The sequence below is a fragment of the Rhododendron vialii genome, chromosome 7a (assembly GCF_030253575.1).
Source record: "Rhododendron vialii isolate Sample 1 chromosome 7a, ASM3025357v1".
NCBI classification, from domain to species: Eukaryota; Viridiplantae; Streptophyta; class Magnoliopsida; order Ericales; family Ericaceae; genus Rhododendron; species Rhododendron vialii.
Window position 1 is genome coordinate 30,694,932 of NC_080563.1, and position 17,941 is coordinate 30,712,872.

Below are 17,941 nucleotides of genomic sequence, written 5' to 3' on the forward strand. Positions count from 1 at the left end.
CCAAAGCTTGCGAAAACAAAGTTTGCATTTCTTTCCAAAATGATAAAAAATACTAAAAAAAATAAGAAAAATTCACGTAAAATTTTTAAACAAGTTACACAATAATTATGTAACTATATTGGGGAGTTTTTTTCAAAAAGGATAAAAGGACTATGAAAAGAGAGTCAAAGAGTGCTCGAAATTGTTGGGAGGGAAGGGCATGGGGGCCAGCGATGCTCCCCGTTCGGATGCGGATATGGAGTTCATGTGATAACAGATGGGTCTAGAAAAGCCCGTTCATTGAAAAGTTAAGGATCTTACACGACCGAGAATTCAAGTTGTTAAGTCCCAAGTAAGCAGGCAAACAAGCAGTTGCCTCAATTTTGTTCACTTAGAATGTCCAAGAACTAATCAGTTCTTCAACTTGGTATGTGCCACAGATAAGGGAATATAATTGCAAAACTACAGTGGAGAACGCCATAACGGATAGAATTAGCTCTTGGACAAGTGAAAACACAGGAGTGAATAGGCAACTTTGCATAGTCTGGAGTGTGTCTACTAAAATTCTTAGGTCACTTAAGTATTCATAGTTTGACTATTGTGCTTGCAACTCTTCTGATCAATAGGCTGTTGTGGGTATGCCTCAGTTCTATAAGTTTTCAGGTTTTGGAGTATGTTGCTTTTCTTAGTTTAGGCTTTGGAACCTCCAAGAGATCCCTGGTAGCTGGACATAAATTCTATTGTAAATCCTGGTTGCCTTTGGATTCTTAAATAAAATTTAAGAAAAAAGGGAATAAGAGGGGATGTGAAAAAAATGAAAGCATACTTGGTAATATCAAGTTCTCCTAATCAAGTACATTAGGAAGTAGAAACTCATAATGGCAGCTTTACTAAGAAGAGCTAGAAAAGACTATTGAATACGTGAGATATATTACACAAAGTGATTAGAAAAAAATAGAAAAAAAGGAGGTAATTGTATAAGCAGAATTCTGTAGTACATACCACTTTCTGGGTTTGTACACTATGCCCAGTTATGAATGATGTTGGTTATAACCGTAGTAGTGTTGGTTATGCCCCAATGGATTTCGCATGAGTTGATCTGCTAGGGGGCCAGTTAATTGTCAAATCAAAATGGGTTGTGATTTTAAAACCAAATGGTTTTTGGTCATGATTCACAGAGTGGTATTTGATTCCGATATATGACTCACAATCTTGAGTTAACCCATATTGGTTGTTTATTGTTATGACCAAACTAGTTTTGGTAGGTCTGATTGGTGTTGGTTACTGGTTAGAACTTAAAACAAAACAACAGCACAAACTACTTTTATTTTTCAGATGTACGGCTGAAGTGGGAGGTGCAGTGGGAGGTGCATATGGTAGGCACCTTTTTGTGATTGTTTAGTCCAACCATTACGTAAATAACCTGAATTGCAGATATTGAACCTTTAGGGTAGACAAATGGAAACTGTTGAAAACAGCATAAATATCTATTCAAGTTACTAAATACACCAGAGGAAACATCAATTGGTGATCATTCTTTATATGAAAGAAGTATTGTGGCTCAAAGCCAACCATCAGGTGCTTCTGCAGTTGCAGCAAGAATTGCATTAGGTCAATGTAGGAGCGGGTGGAAGCATACAAGTGAGGAACGAAAATTGGCCCGTAAAAGGTTCAGCATAACATGGTCGGGACCTCAATACAGACGGACTTATTTGTAAGTTGGGGATAATGGACAAGTCTGGATTTTGTTGCCACAACACCATAGGGCATTTTATGTTCCTCAAACTGATTACAAACTCTACAAGCTATAGCAACCAAGTGGACAGTCGGTAAAGAGTCCATGAATTTTCTGGCTCTCAGTGCGCAATCCATCTTGTTCAAAGGTATTAGATTGTTCACCAACAACTCATCTAGCTTAAGCTGTTAGAGAGAGGGACAACTTCATTATTTTTATTCTCAACACGCCCTCTCAAGTGTGGCCTAGCTCTCCTCCATAAGTGGGCTAAACACGAATAAATTTTAATCATTAGGTAAGTGGTGAGGTTCGAATACAGGATCTATTGCCGGCTCAAATACCATATTAGATTGGTAACCACCAACTCATCTAAAAGCTTAAGCTGTTAGAGTATCCACAATGGCATAACCAAAAGTGATAGGTTTTTAAAGTTAACAATATTGGTGCAAAATATGGTTCACAATGCTATAATCAAACTTAGCAACCTCCTTAGAAATAATCAAATTTTGGACTTTGGATAACCAAAACTAACAACCTTTTGCCAATAACAAAATTTAATGAAGCTCACATTCTCAATCAAATACACACATCATTACAAAAAAAAAGTTCACTCTCTTCCCTTCCCACCCCCCGCCCCCTTCTTTTTAAAAAAATTTTACTAAAAAACTTCTTTTTTAAAATTGTTTTTAAAAAACTGTTTTCCCCCAAAAATTGTTTTTAACTGTTTTTAAAAAACATTTTTACACCAAATTTTTTTTTAAAAAAAAAATTGTTTTGTATAAGAAAATGTTTTTTTCAAAATCTTTTCTTATATAAAAACTATTTTTTCAAAAACCATAGTTACACAAAAGCTATTTTTCTTAAAACTGTTTGTTTAAAAAAGTTTCGAAAAAAGTTCAAAAATTATTTTCTATTATAAATAGTTTTTATTAGTCTTAAAATTATTTTTAAAAAAAAACATTTCCTATGTTCACAGTTTTTAGTAATTTTTTTTTTGTAATTTAAAAAGGTGATGTGGCAATTTTTAGTTATTTAATTTTGATTATGCCATTGTGGACCTCTACATTGCCAACCTTAACAATATCTTAAATGGATAATCAAAAGCTAATGTGGCAACTTTTGGTTATCCATTTTCTATTATAGCATTGTGGATACTCTTAGAGAGAGGGACAACTTTATTATTTTTATTCTCAACAAGAGGGTAACATTTCTTGCATGTCATACCTTTGATGTTGAAGATCCAGTTACCAAGCTCTTCATTACCAGATTTGTTGTGTTGGTACACAATACGACCGTTTAGGATTAGGTTCTAACATTATTATCCACTTCGATATACCCAAAAAAAAAAAAGAGTCTCTTGATTGTTGTGTGGAGTTTTAAGGGTATAGAAAAATAGAAGATTGTAATTACACAAAAATGAGAAATTAACCAATAGTTTCTTAAATCCCAAATCACAAAGTTATTTGATGTATGGGGAAATCGTAACGACATAGTCACGGAGCATGAATCACAGAAACGTTTAGTAGATCTTACGTACTGCGGCAAGACTGTACTTATCCCGCAAGATTTGACACAAAGCCAACATCAAAGCTGTTTTCCTGTGCACCAAAATACAAATATTTATCAGAGAAATTTTAAATTAATCAAGGATTTTATATTGCAAGATATACTCATCAGCCCACATAAACGAAGGGAAACTAGCATGAGAGTAGTGATTGTAAAAGTAGTAGGAATTTCTATGCTTCTCGTTTCGACTCCCATACTCTGAACCAGTTTGAAACTGACATTTCCATAAAGAAATAAGAAAGCTAGATATAAAAATACAAGTAGGTCAAAATACACTTCAAGAAAAGCATGTTACCTAAGAAGCTTATAAAATGACATGAATCAAAGTGAAATTAATTTAAATGGTATGATGCCCTTTGGATTAGAGAAAAGGACGAAAAAGAGGGCAGTTTCTCACCTGTGAGAAAGAACAATGGACCAATGAAAACCTCTCTTTTTCTACAATTCTCATCCTTTCTCACCTTTTTTATACAAATACTGTGCTTGGATGAGTTTTTGATAAATTTTTGAGAATTTTTTTATGAGTAATGATTGGAAGTAGGGGTAATGAGTGGAGAGAGGTAGAGAGAGAAATGAGAATAGTGAATGGAGAGTAATAATTGGAAGTAGGGGTAATGAGTATTTTTTGAGTTGAAATTTTTTTTTCAGAAAGGGAAACGAACAAGGCACTAATCATCCAAACAAGTGACTTTGTACTCCTTTCTTTCTTTTCCCATTATTTCTCACAATCCAAAGGGGTTACAAGACACCCAAGATAACTCAAATGGTAAATAGAGTGGAAAGCTTAAAATCGGGATTCCCTCGAAATGACCACTTGTATGGATTCTTGCAAACTGGACTAGAAGTGGAATGAACAAATTACTACTACCACTTGATGAACTGAGGCACAAAACGAATTAAACCATTTTATTTTTTATATTTTTATAACCAAGTGTCCAGGTCAACTTATGCGCCCTATGACTAATCCTAGGACCGGGGGGTTGTGTGGCAGCATTTCAAGATGGAGTAAATGCTCCATACGCTCTGGCCCCAAAGGAGTTGATAGCACTTGAGAGATTTCGAACCTAAGATGTTAGGAAAGAGCAAACCCCCAAGTCCCAGGCCTTAACCACTAGGCCAATCCCTTGGGACTAAACGCATTCATTGTAAAGATCCAATCCAAATAACATCAAATTCATGCTGCAATATTCAAATATCAGTATACACCTATATTTACACATACATTAATACATACAAGGGTAGTGAATTGAGGGAGAAAGAGAGAGAGATATACCCAGTACCAACAGGGCCACCAATACCAATAGTGAAAGCTCTTTCATTGAAATCCCTGGTGAAGATAGGAGGTGCTCTTCTGGTGAAGTAGCCAGGTGAGTAGATGGGTTCGTGTGAATGGGGTGCGAGTCCATCGTGGCTGTGGTACACCTTCCCGTCTGGGCCCACCCACGATGAATCACCGTGAGAGTGGCTGTTATACGGTATTAGATTAGATTAGATTAGATTAGGATAGAAAAACTGATGAACAGCACGTAAATGTAATTGAGAGGCTTCGAATGAAACAAAGGGGAAAAAACATATAAATGCGAAATTAAAGAAAGATTGATTACTCGTGTCCATGGGCACGGTGGTGGTGATCATCATCGTGTTCATGGTTGTGATGATGGTCCTGTGACGCCATTGATTCTAGCAGGCTTTGTTAGGTTTAACTGTGGAGCGCGATAAGTAGCAGATGTCACGCTCTCGATTTTCAACATAAATAATAAAAACTTTTAATAAATAAAGTCATCATTGTAATACAAATAATACCCCAAAGACCTTTCAGTTCACTGTTCTTATATTGATTCCACTGATTACATTTCTGGCTCAAAGGCCCCAATTAATCAAAATACAGTGTATCTGAGTCGATCAAAAAATAATAATAATAATAATGTTTACGGTTCACAATAATCATTCTTCCAAAATACTCTTTCAAATCTTATGCAATGCGACTTCTCGTGGATACCTTTCAAAGTTATGATCAAATATGCACAACAAGCACGCCAAGTCAACTCCTCTGTTTCGTACCTGAAAATGATAGGGTGAGCTACACTTGCCTAGTAGAGAAATCTATACTGAAGCTATATGAAAATGCGATGAAGTATGCACAAAGAGTGAAAGAATTCGATAAGTGAACATGAGAAACATGGGTTTATCACAACGGAAGGCAGACTACGGCCAAAGGGTTCCAAACATCTTGTAAGTATTCTTAACAGTTCGCATCTAATGTAGAAGAATTATAATAAACTCACATCAATCAAACGTACTCACAATAGGTTCGCAACTATTTCGACACTCCTCATAATCTCAACCACTCTGCATGTCCACCCCTTGTGTTGCAGTCTGCATTACCACCCCTTGCGTTGCAGCCACTTCCCCATTCAAATTCTCAATTATAGCCACTCAAATCCCAATAATCATACAACTCCTTCAACAAACACTTCTCTAATCTCATGTCATAATAAAGCACGCCAATCAAACCGACTAATAGGTCAAACAGGCATCGACAATCACATTTCAATGTATTCCAAACGAACAGAACATCGACTGTAAATGAGTACACGCCTTTTTCTTTAGTATATCACAATATTGTACCAACCCCATAGCGACTCTACGACATACTACCCGCTAATATTGATACTTAGATCTCATGAAACGGCGCCAAAAGAGTTTGAAGGATAAGTGAGTCATGCGGACACGCATTACTATGCTACCACTTAGATCAATAGAAAAGCTCACGTCTACCAACTATACTTTCCACAACGTCCCACATAACCTTCGGTGCCCTAAATTGTCACGACCCAATCTATTTTAAACCGATTATATCATTTTATGGACAATAAAAAGAATATTATCACCAAGTCAATAAAAAAAAACGATTTCTTTTCATTCCATCATGCATTGAATTATAAGTCCATCCAAAATTAAGAGAATAGCAACAAGTAATCACTTCCAAATCTTTCAAAGTTTTCAATTCGCCACCGAGGCACCAAAATGCAACTTAATTCCTACAAAATTCACCTACACTATAAAAGTACAAGTTTTTCTTTCCATTTGCTAAGAAAAAAAAACATAGCAAAACATTTCTAGAGTAGAATCTAGCACTTATCATTACATGCCCATAGTAAAAGAAAATATACAAGGAGTCAACAGATAATCATCAAAGCCTACAGAAACATTACTTAGATCAACTTATCTAAACACAAAAGTTAGCTCCACCATCGTGTCCGTCAAAGCTTATCCTTGTCCTTCGAACCTGTAAGGTAGGGGTGAGCACGACCGCCCACACATATTCTACTAGAAACTAAAAGATGCAAGTAACATGCCTAAAAATATGAATGCCTGTACCCTTACACCCATTTCTACTAAACTCAAAATTCTACTTGCTCAACAAAATATGTAGTAAATATAAACCAAGTCCGAAATAAAATGGAACCAAAATCCTTCAAACATAAAACAAGTTGCCAGAGGATGATACTGTCCTTTTAATAAGTCCAAATGAGAACTATTAAATACATAGCGCCCTTACCTTTCTTGCATAAGACCAACATGTTCTCTTTCTATTTCCTTTTTAACACTTTGAGTTGTGAATAAGTACATGCAGACTTACGATTTTTAATAAACCCAAAAGAAAACAATTGAATACCTCGTGCCAAAGAACTAATGAATACATAGTAACATTTACGCCTCATGTATCAAACCCAAATAATAAAAATGAACAAACGATCCGATAGGTTAAAACTCCAAATTTTCAAATACTGAACCCAAACCAAACCGAAACAAAGTTTATCTCAAGTCGAACCAAAATAACAATAAAAATAATCTGATACAATACGATAGCAAATCCAAATTACCATGTAACAAGTCATAACCAAACCGAGCTTGAGCTCATCTCAAATATCCAAAATCACAAGAGTTGTAGACCGACACACTCACCCCAGGAGCCATTCTAAGATGCATCCCAAATTCACAACCCATTTCTCGGGCTACTAATCATAATTTCAACAAAGTCATAATCTAGAATTCGCTTAGACAATTATAAACTTATCATCAAGTCATGATATATTTCCACCTACATAATAAGCAAATGGCCAAGTCGGCCGCCAATACTTGGCTCACGAGCCCACATAAGAAGTACCAGTTCCAAATCATCCAAACCCTACATATAGGTAAATTCTTAACTTAAACAAAACCCAAAGAAATCCAAACATCAGAGTGCAAGCTATTTGGCTTAAATGTACCTCATCATTTTTCCTTAGTCAAGACAACTCTTCCACACATTACCCATTACTAGACTTGACACTAGAAAAATAAAATGTGCTTTTTACAAGATACTAACAATTCATCTATGTACCCAAGATATTGCTTTCAAGTTTCAAGTAAGCTAGGAATAAACATAACCTCACAATAGGAATCACAAATACCCATAAGCATAATGTTCTCGATGCCCCCAATCAAACACTACATCCATCAATGTCTATCTTCAAATAAAAACATCGAGATTAAACAATATCAAACGAAGTAAGAAGGAAAAGATAAGTTCAATCATCATAAGCTATGGTGTCTAGTTACAAGAACGAGTTTATCTTCTTCTTCTTCTTTTCGCTTTATGTCAAACATCTTATAAGCGTATAACAATGACCCACAAATCACATTTTTCATTTACTCAAACATACTCACATATCACGTTTGCATGTACACACCAATTCTTAAGAACAAGTCCAGCAAGCTGTCACGAGACTCCAGTTAGTCTAGGGTGCATCCTACGTTCATTCTGCCCAAAACTCAGCATGCAGTATGCTCATTTAAAAATTCCTATAAAATAGAATATAACACTTTATGAACCTCTCCTTCGCCCCTCTTATGCGAAATTTTGTTAGGAACACAACGGTACTCTCGGATGTGCAAAGGAAGGTCTACATTTTGCATTTGTGAAAGGAACATCAGCGCTGGTCCTGAACGAACCAGTCCTCGAAAAATGATCATAACTCACTCAAAACTTCATCAAACTCGATAAGACCAGTTGGGTTTGAAAGCTAAGACATTTTTCTAGCTTTGTGCCCAAAAATCACTCAAAAATGTGACCTGTAGAAGAAATAAGGTCGTTTCAAAGTTGACAGCTCGCAGGAAGGAAAAACAGGCTTCCACTACTTGTTGGATTTGATCTATTTTCTCCAAATGAGTCATGTTCACGAAAAATCACACTCATAGTAGATAATAAAGAGAATAATCAGTCCAAAAATCAGATCATTTGAAAATTGATTGACGCTCTTAAAAATTCGTGCAAAGTCATGTCTCCGCAGAAAACAGATACATCGACATACCTCTTGCTAGAAGATCACCAAAACCCCCCATCAAAACCAGGATCACTACAAGATACACATATATCATACACACTTGGAACATATTAGGGCTTTTCTTTCCATAGGTCAGTATACTACTTGAATACATGAAAATAATTAGTTCCCAAACACACTACTTGCATTTTAAAGTAGCTAGTAGAAAACCCTACCTCAAAAGAGAGAGACACTTCCAAAATGATGAAATGCCGAAATTGCTAGGAACTCCAAAGTTGGCTGATTTAGATTTCGTTTGGTTCAATGTGTAGCCCTCTGTCCATAGATCACGTTTGCTTCTTGCCTTCATGCGAGATTCTCGAATTTTGGCCTCCGATTCTGGGGTTGAACAATGAGGGTTTGTGGGGAGTTTGAGAGAGAGAGAGAGAAGACGCAGGAAAAGAAAAATAAGAAGGAAGAAAAAAAATGGGGAATCGGGTCTCCCTGGTGTTCGGACAAATAAGCCAAAGTGACTTATTCAAATTTTTTTCGTATTAGTTGGCTTATTCTCATTTTTTTTTGGAGATTATTGCATCTTCATGACGAGAGGAATCTAAAAAGTATAAAATTTTGATCGAAATCCAATATTTTTTGAATAAAGACGAAAAAGTGGCTTATTGGCTTATTTTTGTTTTTATGTGGGTTTGTTTGGTTTATTTTTGGCGGGAAAGCCAATGGCTTTTTTGTCCGAACAAGCCTCAATTTAGCCTTTTAAGTGTAAAAATTACACCCCATACCCTACTAGTTGCTTAGGTACTCCCTCAAGTCCTATTAGTTAATAAGTAATTCAATTATGACCCATGTGCTATAAGAATGATTAGCAACTAATTGTGAAAGCTATTCAAAGTGGGCCCCCAACACTCTCATCTTATGGCCCGCAAACTCGGGCCTACACAACCGAACATACACATGCATATATAAAAAAAATTAAAAAAAATCTTTGCTCACAAAATTATCTAATTACAATTGCACGTAACATCAATAAATAAAATAAATTAAAATTAGGCAAGGGTCTTTACATAAACAACCTTACATCACGTATTCCGTTTACAACGACACTAAGATTACACTTGACGAGTATCGAAGGAATTTGAATGATCAACGAATCATTGGAACTCAAGTGATCAAGCTTAGGGATGGTTTAACGATGTTTAAAAGGTGTTAGAAGTGATCGGGAGTCAAACAGTCGAACGAGAATCAAACGAACCAAAACTATCCCAAAGAGCATGGGGATCGATCCCCCACAACATGGGGATTGATACCCCAACAGCAAAAACCAATCCAGACAGCAGAGCAGTCAGTGTTCAACAATTCATTAAAATTGCAGACTCAATATTTTTCAATGATTCCAATGCCAAAACGTCACCAACTTACCAATCTTTCAAACTCATAAGGACCCATAACCAATAGGGTTGTTTAACCATAGCTAAACAATGAAAAATTATGCTCTGTAACCTGCCTAGATTTTCATATTACAGGGTAATTTTCTAAAAATCACTATAAATAGAGTTCTTAATATTTTTGAGCGATTCTAGTCCCAAAAGTTGCACGATTGAATGAAGTTTAAAAGATGTGGAGGAACCCTAGTCAAATTCGTACTCAAAAAATGGAAAAACAGGCATTTACAGAAGCAATTCGAATCTCTCTAACAACAACTTGATAAATTTGTGACCAGTTTTCTAAAATTCACCATTAATTCAACTCTCAACGGTTTTGGGTGATTCCAGCGGCATTAGAACGGCCTCTAGGTCTACTCTATTTCATATTAAGGGGAAAAAAATTTAATTCCAAGTTTAAGATGACGAAAAACCCTAAAAACAGTGACCTATTCTACAGAATTTCGAAAATGAAAGGAACAACCTCAAACAACGAAACAAGGCACGATCTAGGTACATAAATACCGTATAAACGCATAACAATAGTAAGAAATTCCTACCTCGTGGGTTTAGAGCAAAACCCAACCGTTTGACCAAGTCAACCGAAGCTCCACGAGGTCCGATCATGAATTTTATTGGATATTCGGAAAGCCCATGCTCCGTATAGCAACTTTAATTCTTGGACTTCGTTCGGAATCACGCTCTAAGGTGTTGAGATCGAAGAGAGGAGAGAGTTTCGGATGGAGAGGAGGAAAGAGACTACCGAGAGTGAGAAAGAGAGAAAATGAGAATTATTCTCCTCCTCGAGAAATAATAGAGGTGTGGGAGTAATCCCCTACTTCTCACACCACAATCTCACACATGCACCACTCGCTCAATTACTCTTATATCCTTCCACGAATACGCCACACCAAATACCCTTACCGTCTATCTCAACGGGCTGTACGTTTACAAGAGAAAAATACGACCTAAAAAATACGGGTCTCTACAGCAGAGAGAGAAGAGGCGACTCGTTTTGGGGAACTTGAGGTTTCACGCTAGATGCCACATGTAGCAAAACTTCTGTGGTGCTCCCAAGTGGTATAGGAGCACCATACTCCCAATGAATTACAGCCCTTCGATTGAAAATAGATAAATTACAGCTCTTGGATCAAAACCAAAAACTAAAAGTAGGGCGACCGTCGATGCCGGATAGGCCGACAGCGGTGGCGCCGGCCTTGTTGATTAAGGAGACAAGGTGTTTGTTGGCTTTTCTGACGAGGACCATGGAGACTATTTCCATGGTGGAGGCATCGGTGACGCGGAGGCCATAGAGGAAGTTGGGCTGGATGTTGAGGCGGGCGAGCTAGTGGTTGATTTTGGGGCCGCCGCCGTGGACGAAGACTATGCGGAGGCCGACGCAAGAGAGGAGGACGAGGTCGCAGATGACGAAGGATTGGAGGGACTCGGATTTCATGGCTGCACCACCGTACTTGACTACGATTGTTTTACCTCTGAATTTTTGGATAAAATGGGGGGATTCGGAGTAGATGTTAACTCGGAGCTGGGGTGGGATCAATGGGTCGTGGGAGGAGCCTAAAAGTGAAAGAGGGGATTTGAGGCATGGAGTGATGAATGGGGACTTGGTGGTGGTGGTGGTGGCGGCGGCGGCGGTTGTGAGTTTGAAGTTGAAGTTGAGGTTATTAGGGGTAAAATGGTGGTGGTGATGTGGTGGCAGTTCTACGAAGTGCGAGTATTTTTTAGAAGATGAGAGAAAGGAGGAAGAGGAGAGGGGTAGAACTTTGGCTGCCACCATCTTTTCTCTTTTCTTCACCTTCTATTGTTGATCTGAAGAAAGAAAATTGTGACCAGTGATTTATAAGGGTTGCTTGCTTAGGGCTGTAGTCCCTAGAAGTACCCGCTCGCTATGTAATTTGAATTGTTTGAGCTAGTTTCTATAATCGGTCCTCTGAAAAATAGAAAAAAAAATCATTTTCACAGAAGATCAAAAAGAAAACTATCAATTTATGACAGGGGTAAGAAATTAGGAATGCCGGAAAAAAGCCCTAGAAAGCACAAATCAAAAAACACTGGAGTAGAAACTGAGGGCATGTACAAGAATAACTAGATAAATTGGATAGCTAAACCTTCACAGTTGATTATAAATAGCCATTTTTCCTTTCAACACTACAACAATATTCTCATTTTAAACACCATCCTATTAAATACTATTACTTTCTCTCTCCTACTTCGGCAGGTATTTATCAACCTCCAATTTCTTCTCCAACAGCCATATTTGATCTACAACGTCTCCAATGGAAATTCCCATGACAAAAATTTAAAAAAAAAAAAACACATCCTTTATTCACTGCCAACATTCCCATTTTTTTCAATAAACAGAGAGCAACTAATAGGGAATCAAAAACAAAATACCAAAAACCAAAGAACAATCCAGGGAGCTCATTTGCTGCCAATAAGCCACAAGCTGTCTAGGTTACTTCAGTCACAACAACTTATCATAAGAAGACACATACCATGGATTAAACTAAGTAAAAGATGTAAAGGCACCACGAGTTCACAAACTTGTAACAATTAGAAATAACGCAAATCACATGAACCAGATCACTAGAATATGCACAAAATGTGAGTTCCACTTCCAACAGTCTGCAATTTATACATGTCAAGGCATATATTTACCAGTGGTCTTCACATCCCATAAACTTTAAAAAATGAGTTCCATGCACTACTTATAATATATAACACATTCACCAATTCACAGGATTTCAAAACATCGTGTCCCATACTCTGCAAAAGTATGTTTTGAAGGGGTCAAAAAGTGAGTTCCGCACACTAGTTTATTCTGCTTCTGTATATTTTAAGACTTCAAAACTATTTCTACCTCCTCCCATTCAATAATTACAAAAATTCACCATACGAAAAATTTAGTGCACAATTGAACATCTTTCAAGTGAACAAATACAACAATGATTTGGAATGGAAACAAATATTTTCCAACCTGAGAGCCAGATCTCAGAAAGCTCAACACCTCAATTTTTGAGACATTAGAAATACCACAACTGAACTGATACTTCCCGAACTCAAACTACGAAAGGCCATGAGTTTTTCATGAATTTACCAATTGACAAGATTTCAAGACATCACATCACTCAAGACCTAATTGGGTTTTAAGTCTACACACTGTACAACTAGGTCAAAAAATACCCATGCAAACAAAGAATTAAATGAAACAAAAAGAGTGAAAGCCAAAATTTCCCAAATTCCCTTTTTACACTCGTTGAATAACAATATTCAATGCACAAACAAGTTTTTCAGTTCAATTACACCAATCTCAAGAAAATAATAAATTGAACATGCAGGGATAAAACATTTAATATATTCTTACAAAAACTTCAATAGTTCCCTCCTTTTCGTGGTTGGATTGATTATGAATCTAAAAATTCACCAATCTTGTTAATGGGATCTCGCAGAAATTTCAACCCCCAAATTTTTCTACCCCCCTCCCATTAACAAGTCGTCAAATTTATAGGATTCTTGCCCAAGATTTTTATACCCGAAATTTTTTGGTCCAGAATAGGAAGAAGAGAGGAGATAAACCTGTTATTTGGATGGAGATGAATGGCGACCGATTGGCGACCGATGAAACCAAGAAGCTCCGAAAGAAGGAGAGTCGGAGGAGGGGAGAGAGAGTGGGAGTGAGGGTGAGAGAGCGTTGGAGAAAAAAAAGGGTAAATTCCAAAATACCCCCAAAACCTACGCTCAATGTCTAATAGACTCCCAAACTTTTGAAAAAATCAATTTTACTACCAAAGTTATACCACGTATATATAACTTCACCGGTTCAAAAAAATGTTTCGGTTTTGGGATGTGTTTGGAACTTGGAAGTACTGAATATTGTCTAATTCCTTATACGCTTAGTGATTTGTATTTCTATTCTTTAGGTCGTGTGTATATGTACGTGAAAGATATCAAGCCTGATATAGTGTTAATTGTGTTGTGTAATTAGCTCAATTACAGAAGAAATCATTAATTACAATCAATAAATAAAGAAAAAGTGATTCACTGATTCTTTAAGCAGTGGGCCTAGAATGGAAAGAATGTTCATCGATGATGAATTTTATTGATGTTTTTCGTTGGCATGTGCTCAAATTTTGTGCAGATTATGGATGTTTCCATCCATAACTTGGACAAGCTCCTTTCCTCGCTCATCCTTACATTTGTTTATGCTTGATTTGTAAAGACCCGGTATTTTTAATAAATAATAATAATCATCAAAACAAAAATATTATTTTTGCTCGTTAGTTTATTTAATGCGAAAAATTATTTATGTTGTCACACCAATTTTATTTCCGTAATCGATTGTGCACGCGCGCGTATCCGGTGAATAATTTTTCTAGTGTGCATGTGTTGCACCGGATCATTTTTCCAACCCAAACCCATTTCTTCTCCCTTTTTCCATTTCGTACTTTCGGCTGAGACAGAAAAAAAATAGAAGAAAAAAAAAAAGTTCCCTATCCTCCAATCAAAATTCGACAACTCATTTTTACCCAAAGGATATTATCCTCCCTCCAAAAATCCAAAACCCATTATATTCCCTTCTTTTTCCATTTCTTGTTCCCAGCATCAATATGCACGGCAGAGAGAGAGCGAGAGATTGGGAGAGAGAGAGAGAGAGAAAGAGAAGAAGAAGGAGACACCTCCATTCTCCACCACCACCGGTTATCACCATGACTGCCGGACTCCGGAGAACCACCTCCTTCCTCCATTACAACCATCATCACCTCCTCCTCTCCGCCTCCCTCCATAACCAACTGGAGCCACCACCTCCACCACCGGAATACTCCACTGCCGTGCTTACCCTAAGCCGAGCTCATTCCCAGCCGAGCTCTGTCGCCGTTCCGAACCGCCGCCAAAATCACTTGGTAAATCGTTTCGCCGGACGAGAGGTAGTCCGAATTCACCTCCCTAAATATATATTATGTTCCGTATTGATTGTTTTGTATTTCAGTATAAAAATAATTGAACCCACGTCCCCGGTCGAAGTCCGGGCCGAAACCCAGTTTTTCTTCCGAAATATAACGGCCACTGGAATTTGAAATGGAAAATGGAATAATTGCAGTTTAGCCCCGCACATTTGAATAGCTCAGAAAACCACCCTAGTGAATAAGTAAATGATATTTTAAGTCCCGAAGTGATTAAGAGTAAATCGTAGACTTTAGTTTTCAAAAAAAAAAAAGAAAAAGAATAAAAGGAATAACTTAATTTGTTTTAATCGCATGATTAGTATTATCGCACGGTTAAATATTTTTAGCATGTTGGTATGTTTAGTTGGATTATTGAATCGTATGATTAATTTTATCATATGATAAATTATTCGCGTGTTTAGTTTTATTGCATGATTTATTAATATCGTGAATTTAATTCTTGTTAGCCTATTAGCATGTTTAGAAAAATGTGGAATTGTGTGAAAGATTGTTGTACTGATAGATTGGACAAATAGGCTTCCTGGGTTGGTTGCGATGTGCGGATTTAACATATTAGACGTGAAAGTAGGTTTAATGGAAAATGGTTAATGTGAGAGGATGTGCTTTTGGATTCCGGGCAATCCTGGTTTGGAACTCATTGTGATGTATTGTTGATGAATGATTGGTGGGGATCTGTTGAAAGTATGGATTTACGAACCCTGGGTACGGCATGGTGGTGGTCGGCTCTCGGATGTTGGGACGGGACATAAGGGTGGCATTGTGCTTGCGTCACAACCCGGGCTAGACGGCGCTTGAGCGTTGCCGGTGAAGTTTTATCCAAACTTATGGTTGCGGATGGGATACCCGGGTATATAACTTAGGTATCTTTCATCCGGATCTAGAAAAGGGGAGTCAGACCACACCGGTGTTTGTGCCAGAGATTATGGGTAGGAACGGATCTATGGATAAGATCCGAGATTTCACTTAGGTTGAAGAATAGTAATAAAATGATTAATTGTTCTCTCTTTATGTTATGTCAATGCACTTCAATTATATTTTCTTGCTGCTTGTAAGTTATGGGTTCGGGTGGGTTTTGGCTACTGAGCGTCATTGCTCACGGTACTATGTTGCCCTGGTAACTCGAATGCCAGGTAGAGAAGACGAAGCAGAAGTGTCGTACGATTCGATCGAGTTCAACCCTATTGAGAAAGAAGCTGAAAACCTTGGTCTCCGTGCGCATAGTCGCTCAGATTAATTTAAGTCGACTTTATTTTGGAAGCTTCTAAGTTTATTTGGAAATTGTAATATGTTGATTTATTCAAAACGATTGTAATATAATGACATATGCTTTTGAACTAGTGACGTAGTAAATTTATAAATTTCTTTTGTGAAAATAATCTTTTAAATATTTTATTAATGTCTCCGAATTTTCGGGGCGTTACATGATTGATATGATGATAAGACAACTTTCAATTTTAGATTTTTTTTGTTTTCATCCCGCTAATAGCGATCTATTGTTTTCTTATTGATGTTCTTACTATGTGCAGTTAAATGATACTCTTCCTTCATTTACTAATACCTTGGGCTTAAGCTTTTAAGTCATGTAGTGTGGCTTGTGGATCAAAATCAAGGTATTTGGCCAACAATCTGCTTGGGGCATTACCGATGGTATCAAAACAGTCCATGTACACGACCATGTGATAGTTTTAATGCTTCTCATAGTCATGTTAGCATTAGTTTCTGTCTTTGTTTAGACTATTTTGGACCTCACACCTGAGCGCTCAAGACTAGTTCTTGAGCACTCAAGAGTGCTGTTAAGGGCTCAAAAGTGATTTCAACACCAATTTTCTTTTTGTTCTGTAAACATTTATTTCAAGTTAACATGGTTTCTGGGTGTGCACTAGTCCTTCCAGAACCAAAAGTAGTTGTTTTAGAACCTGCAAGGAAGCAGGACCTGAGCGCTCAACACCAGTTCTTGAGCGCTCAGGTCCATAGTTGAGCGCTCAATAGTGTTAGCAGTATCAATATTCTGTTTTGTTGTATAACCTATCATATTCTATCTCATGCTTATTATCACAACTGTACACTGCTCACATGCATGCACAAGATGTTTTGTTTCAATCCCTATTATTGTTCCCCCTCCCCTATTTGATCAAAGTTAAGTTACAAAATGATTTCAAAATTTCATAAGCATTAAGTAGAGACCGATCCTCGCGTCGGGCGAGAGGGGTGTCGTAAAACCCTTCCCCTCTCGTAACCTGGCTTATAAACCAACGTTATCTCTGGATATGACGGACCAGTAATCAAAACCATTTTCAAATAAAAAGCGATGGATGTCATTCAAGTTCGGTTCCTCGGGTGGTAAACCACTAAAACCCGGGTGGCGACACCGAAAAGAATTCGCCGTTGGCCATTTTTGTCACGCCCTCGATTTTTAACATAAATAATAATAATTTACAATAAATAAAATCTCTACTGAAGTACCGAAAATACCCAAATGACATTTCTTCTCCTGTTTACGAACTTAAATTTAAAAGATACAAGCTTGGCTCGAAGCCCCAAGTTGTCAATACCAAAATAATATTACAGTTTACAATAATCATTCTTTCAAGTCAAATGCAGAATGTCGCCGCTTTTATACCTTCAAAATATAAGATCAACAATCACGAGATGCACACCATGCCAATTTCCTTGCTTTGTACATGAAAATGATAGGTTGAGCTACACTAGCCCAGTAGGAAAATCTATACTCAAGTTATATGAAAAAACGACGAAGTATGCAACTAGAGTGAATGAATTTTAACAAATGAACGTGAGATACAAGAGCTACCACTACGAACAAACGAACTAAGACTGGAGAATCCTGGACGTCGTACAAATATCCCTAACCATTCATACATCAACTAGAAGCAACTCTTAAACTCGTATCAATCCAACAAACTACAACAATAGTTC

At 37.2% G+C, this 17,941-nt stretch overlaps 2 protein-coding genes across 2 annotated transcripts in view; one reads left to right on the plus strand and one right to left on the minus strand.

The window, feature by feature from the left end:
• Positions 1–12,825, minus strand: part of LOC131333319 (urease accessory protein G) — a 30,415-nt gene extending 17,590 nt beyond the window's left edge. Inside the window, exons 1-4 of the mRNA XM_058367779.1 lie at positions 12,702–12,825; positions 4,885–4,983; positions 4,554–4,745; positions 3,252–3,312 (exon numbers count right to left, since the gene is read on the minus strand). Coding sequence (XP_058223762.1) covers positions 3,252–3,312; positions 4,554–4,745; positions 4,885–4,955 — 324 coding nt within the window. The 5' untranslated portion in view covers positions 4,956–4,983; positions 12,702–12,825. The remainder of the gene's footprint in view (positions 1–3,251; positions 3,313–4,553; positions 4,746–4,884; positions 4,984–12,701) is intronic.
• A 1,704-nt stretch (positions 12,826–14,529) lies between these two features.
• On the plus strand, positions 14,530–16,383 carry LOC131333549 (uncharacterized). Its single transcript, XM_058368124.1, has 2 exons — positions 14,530–14,968; positions 16,138–16,383. Exons 1-2 carry the CDS (start codon positions 14,651–14,653, stop codon positions 16,270–16,272), a joined length of 453 nt encoding a protein of 150 aa, XP_058224107.1. The 5' UTR covers positions 14,530–14,650; the 3' UTR covers positions 16,273–16,383.
• Positions 16,384–17,941: the final 1,558 nt, after the last annotated feature.

What these genes read in the sequence shown, in the direction of transcription:
- LOC131333549 (XM_058368124.1), top strand. Translation starts at nt 14,651, where the DNA reads ATGCACGGCAGAGAGAGAGCGAGAGATTGGGAGAGAGAGAGAGAGAGA. An exon ending in ATCGTTTCGCCGGACGAGAG is followed by an intron (nt 14,969 to 16,137) that starts GTAGTCCGAATT and finishes CTCGAATGCCAG; the next exon opens with GTAGAGAAGACGAAGCAGAA.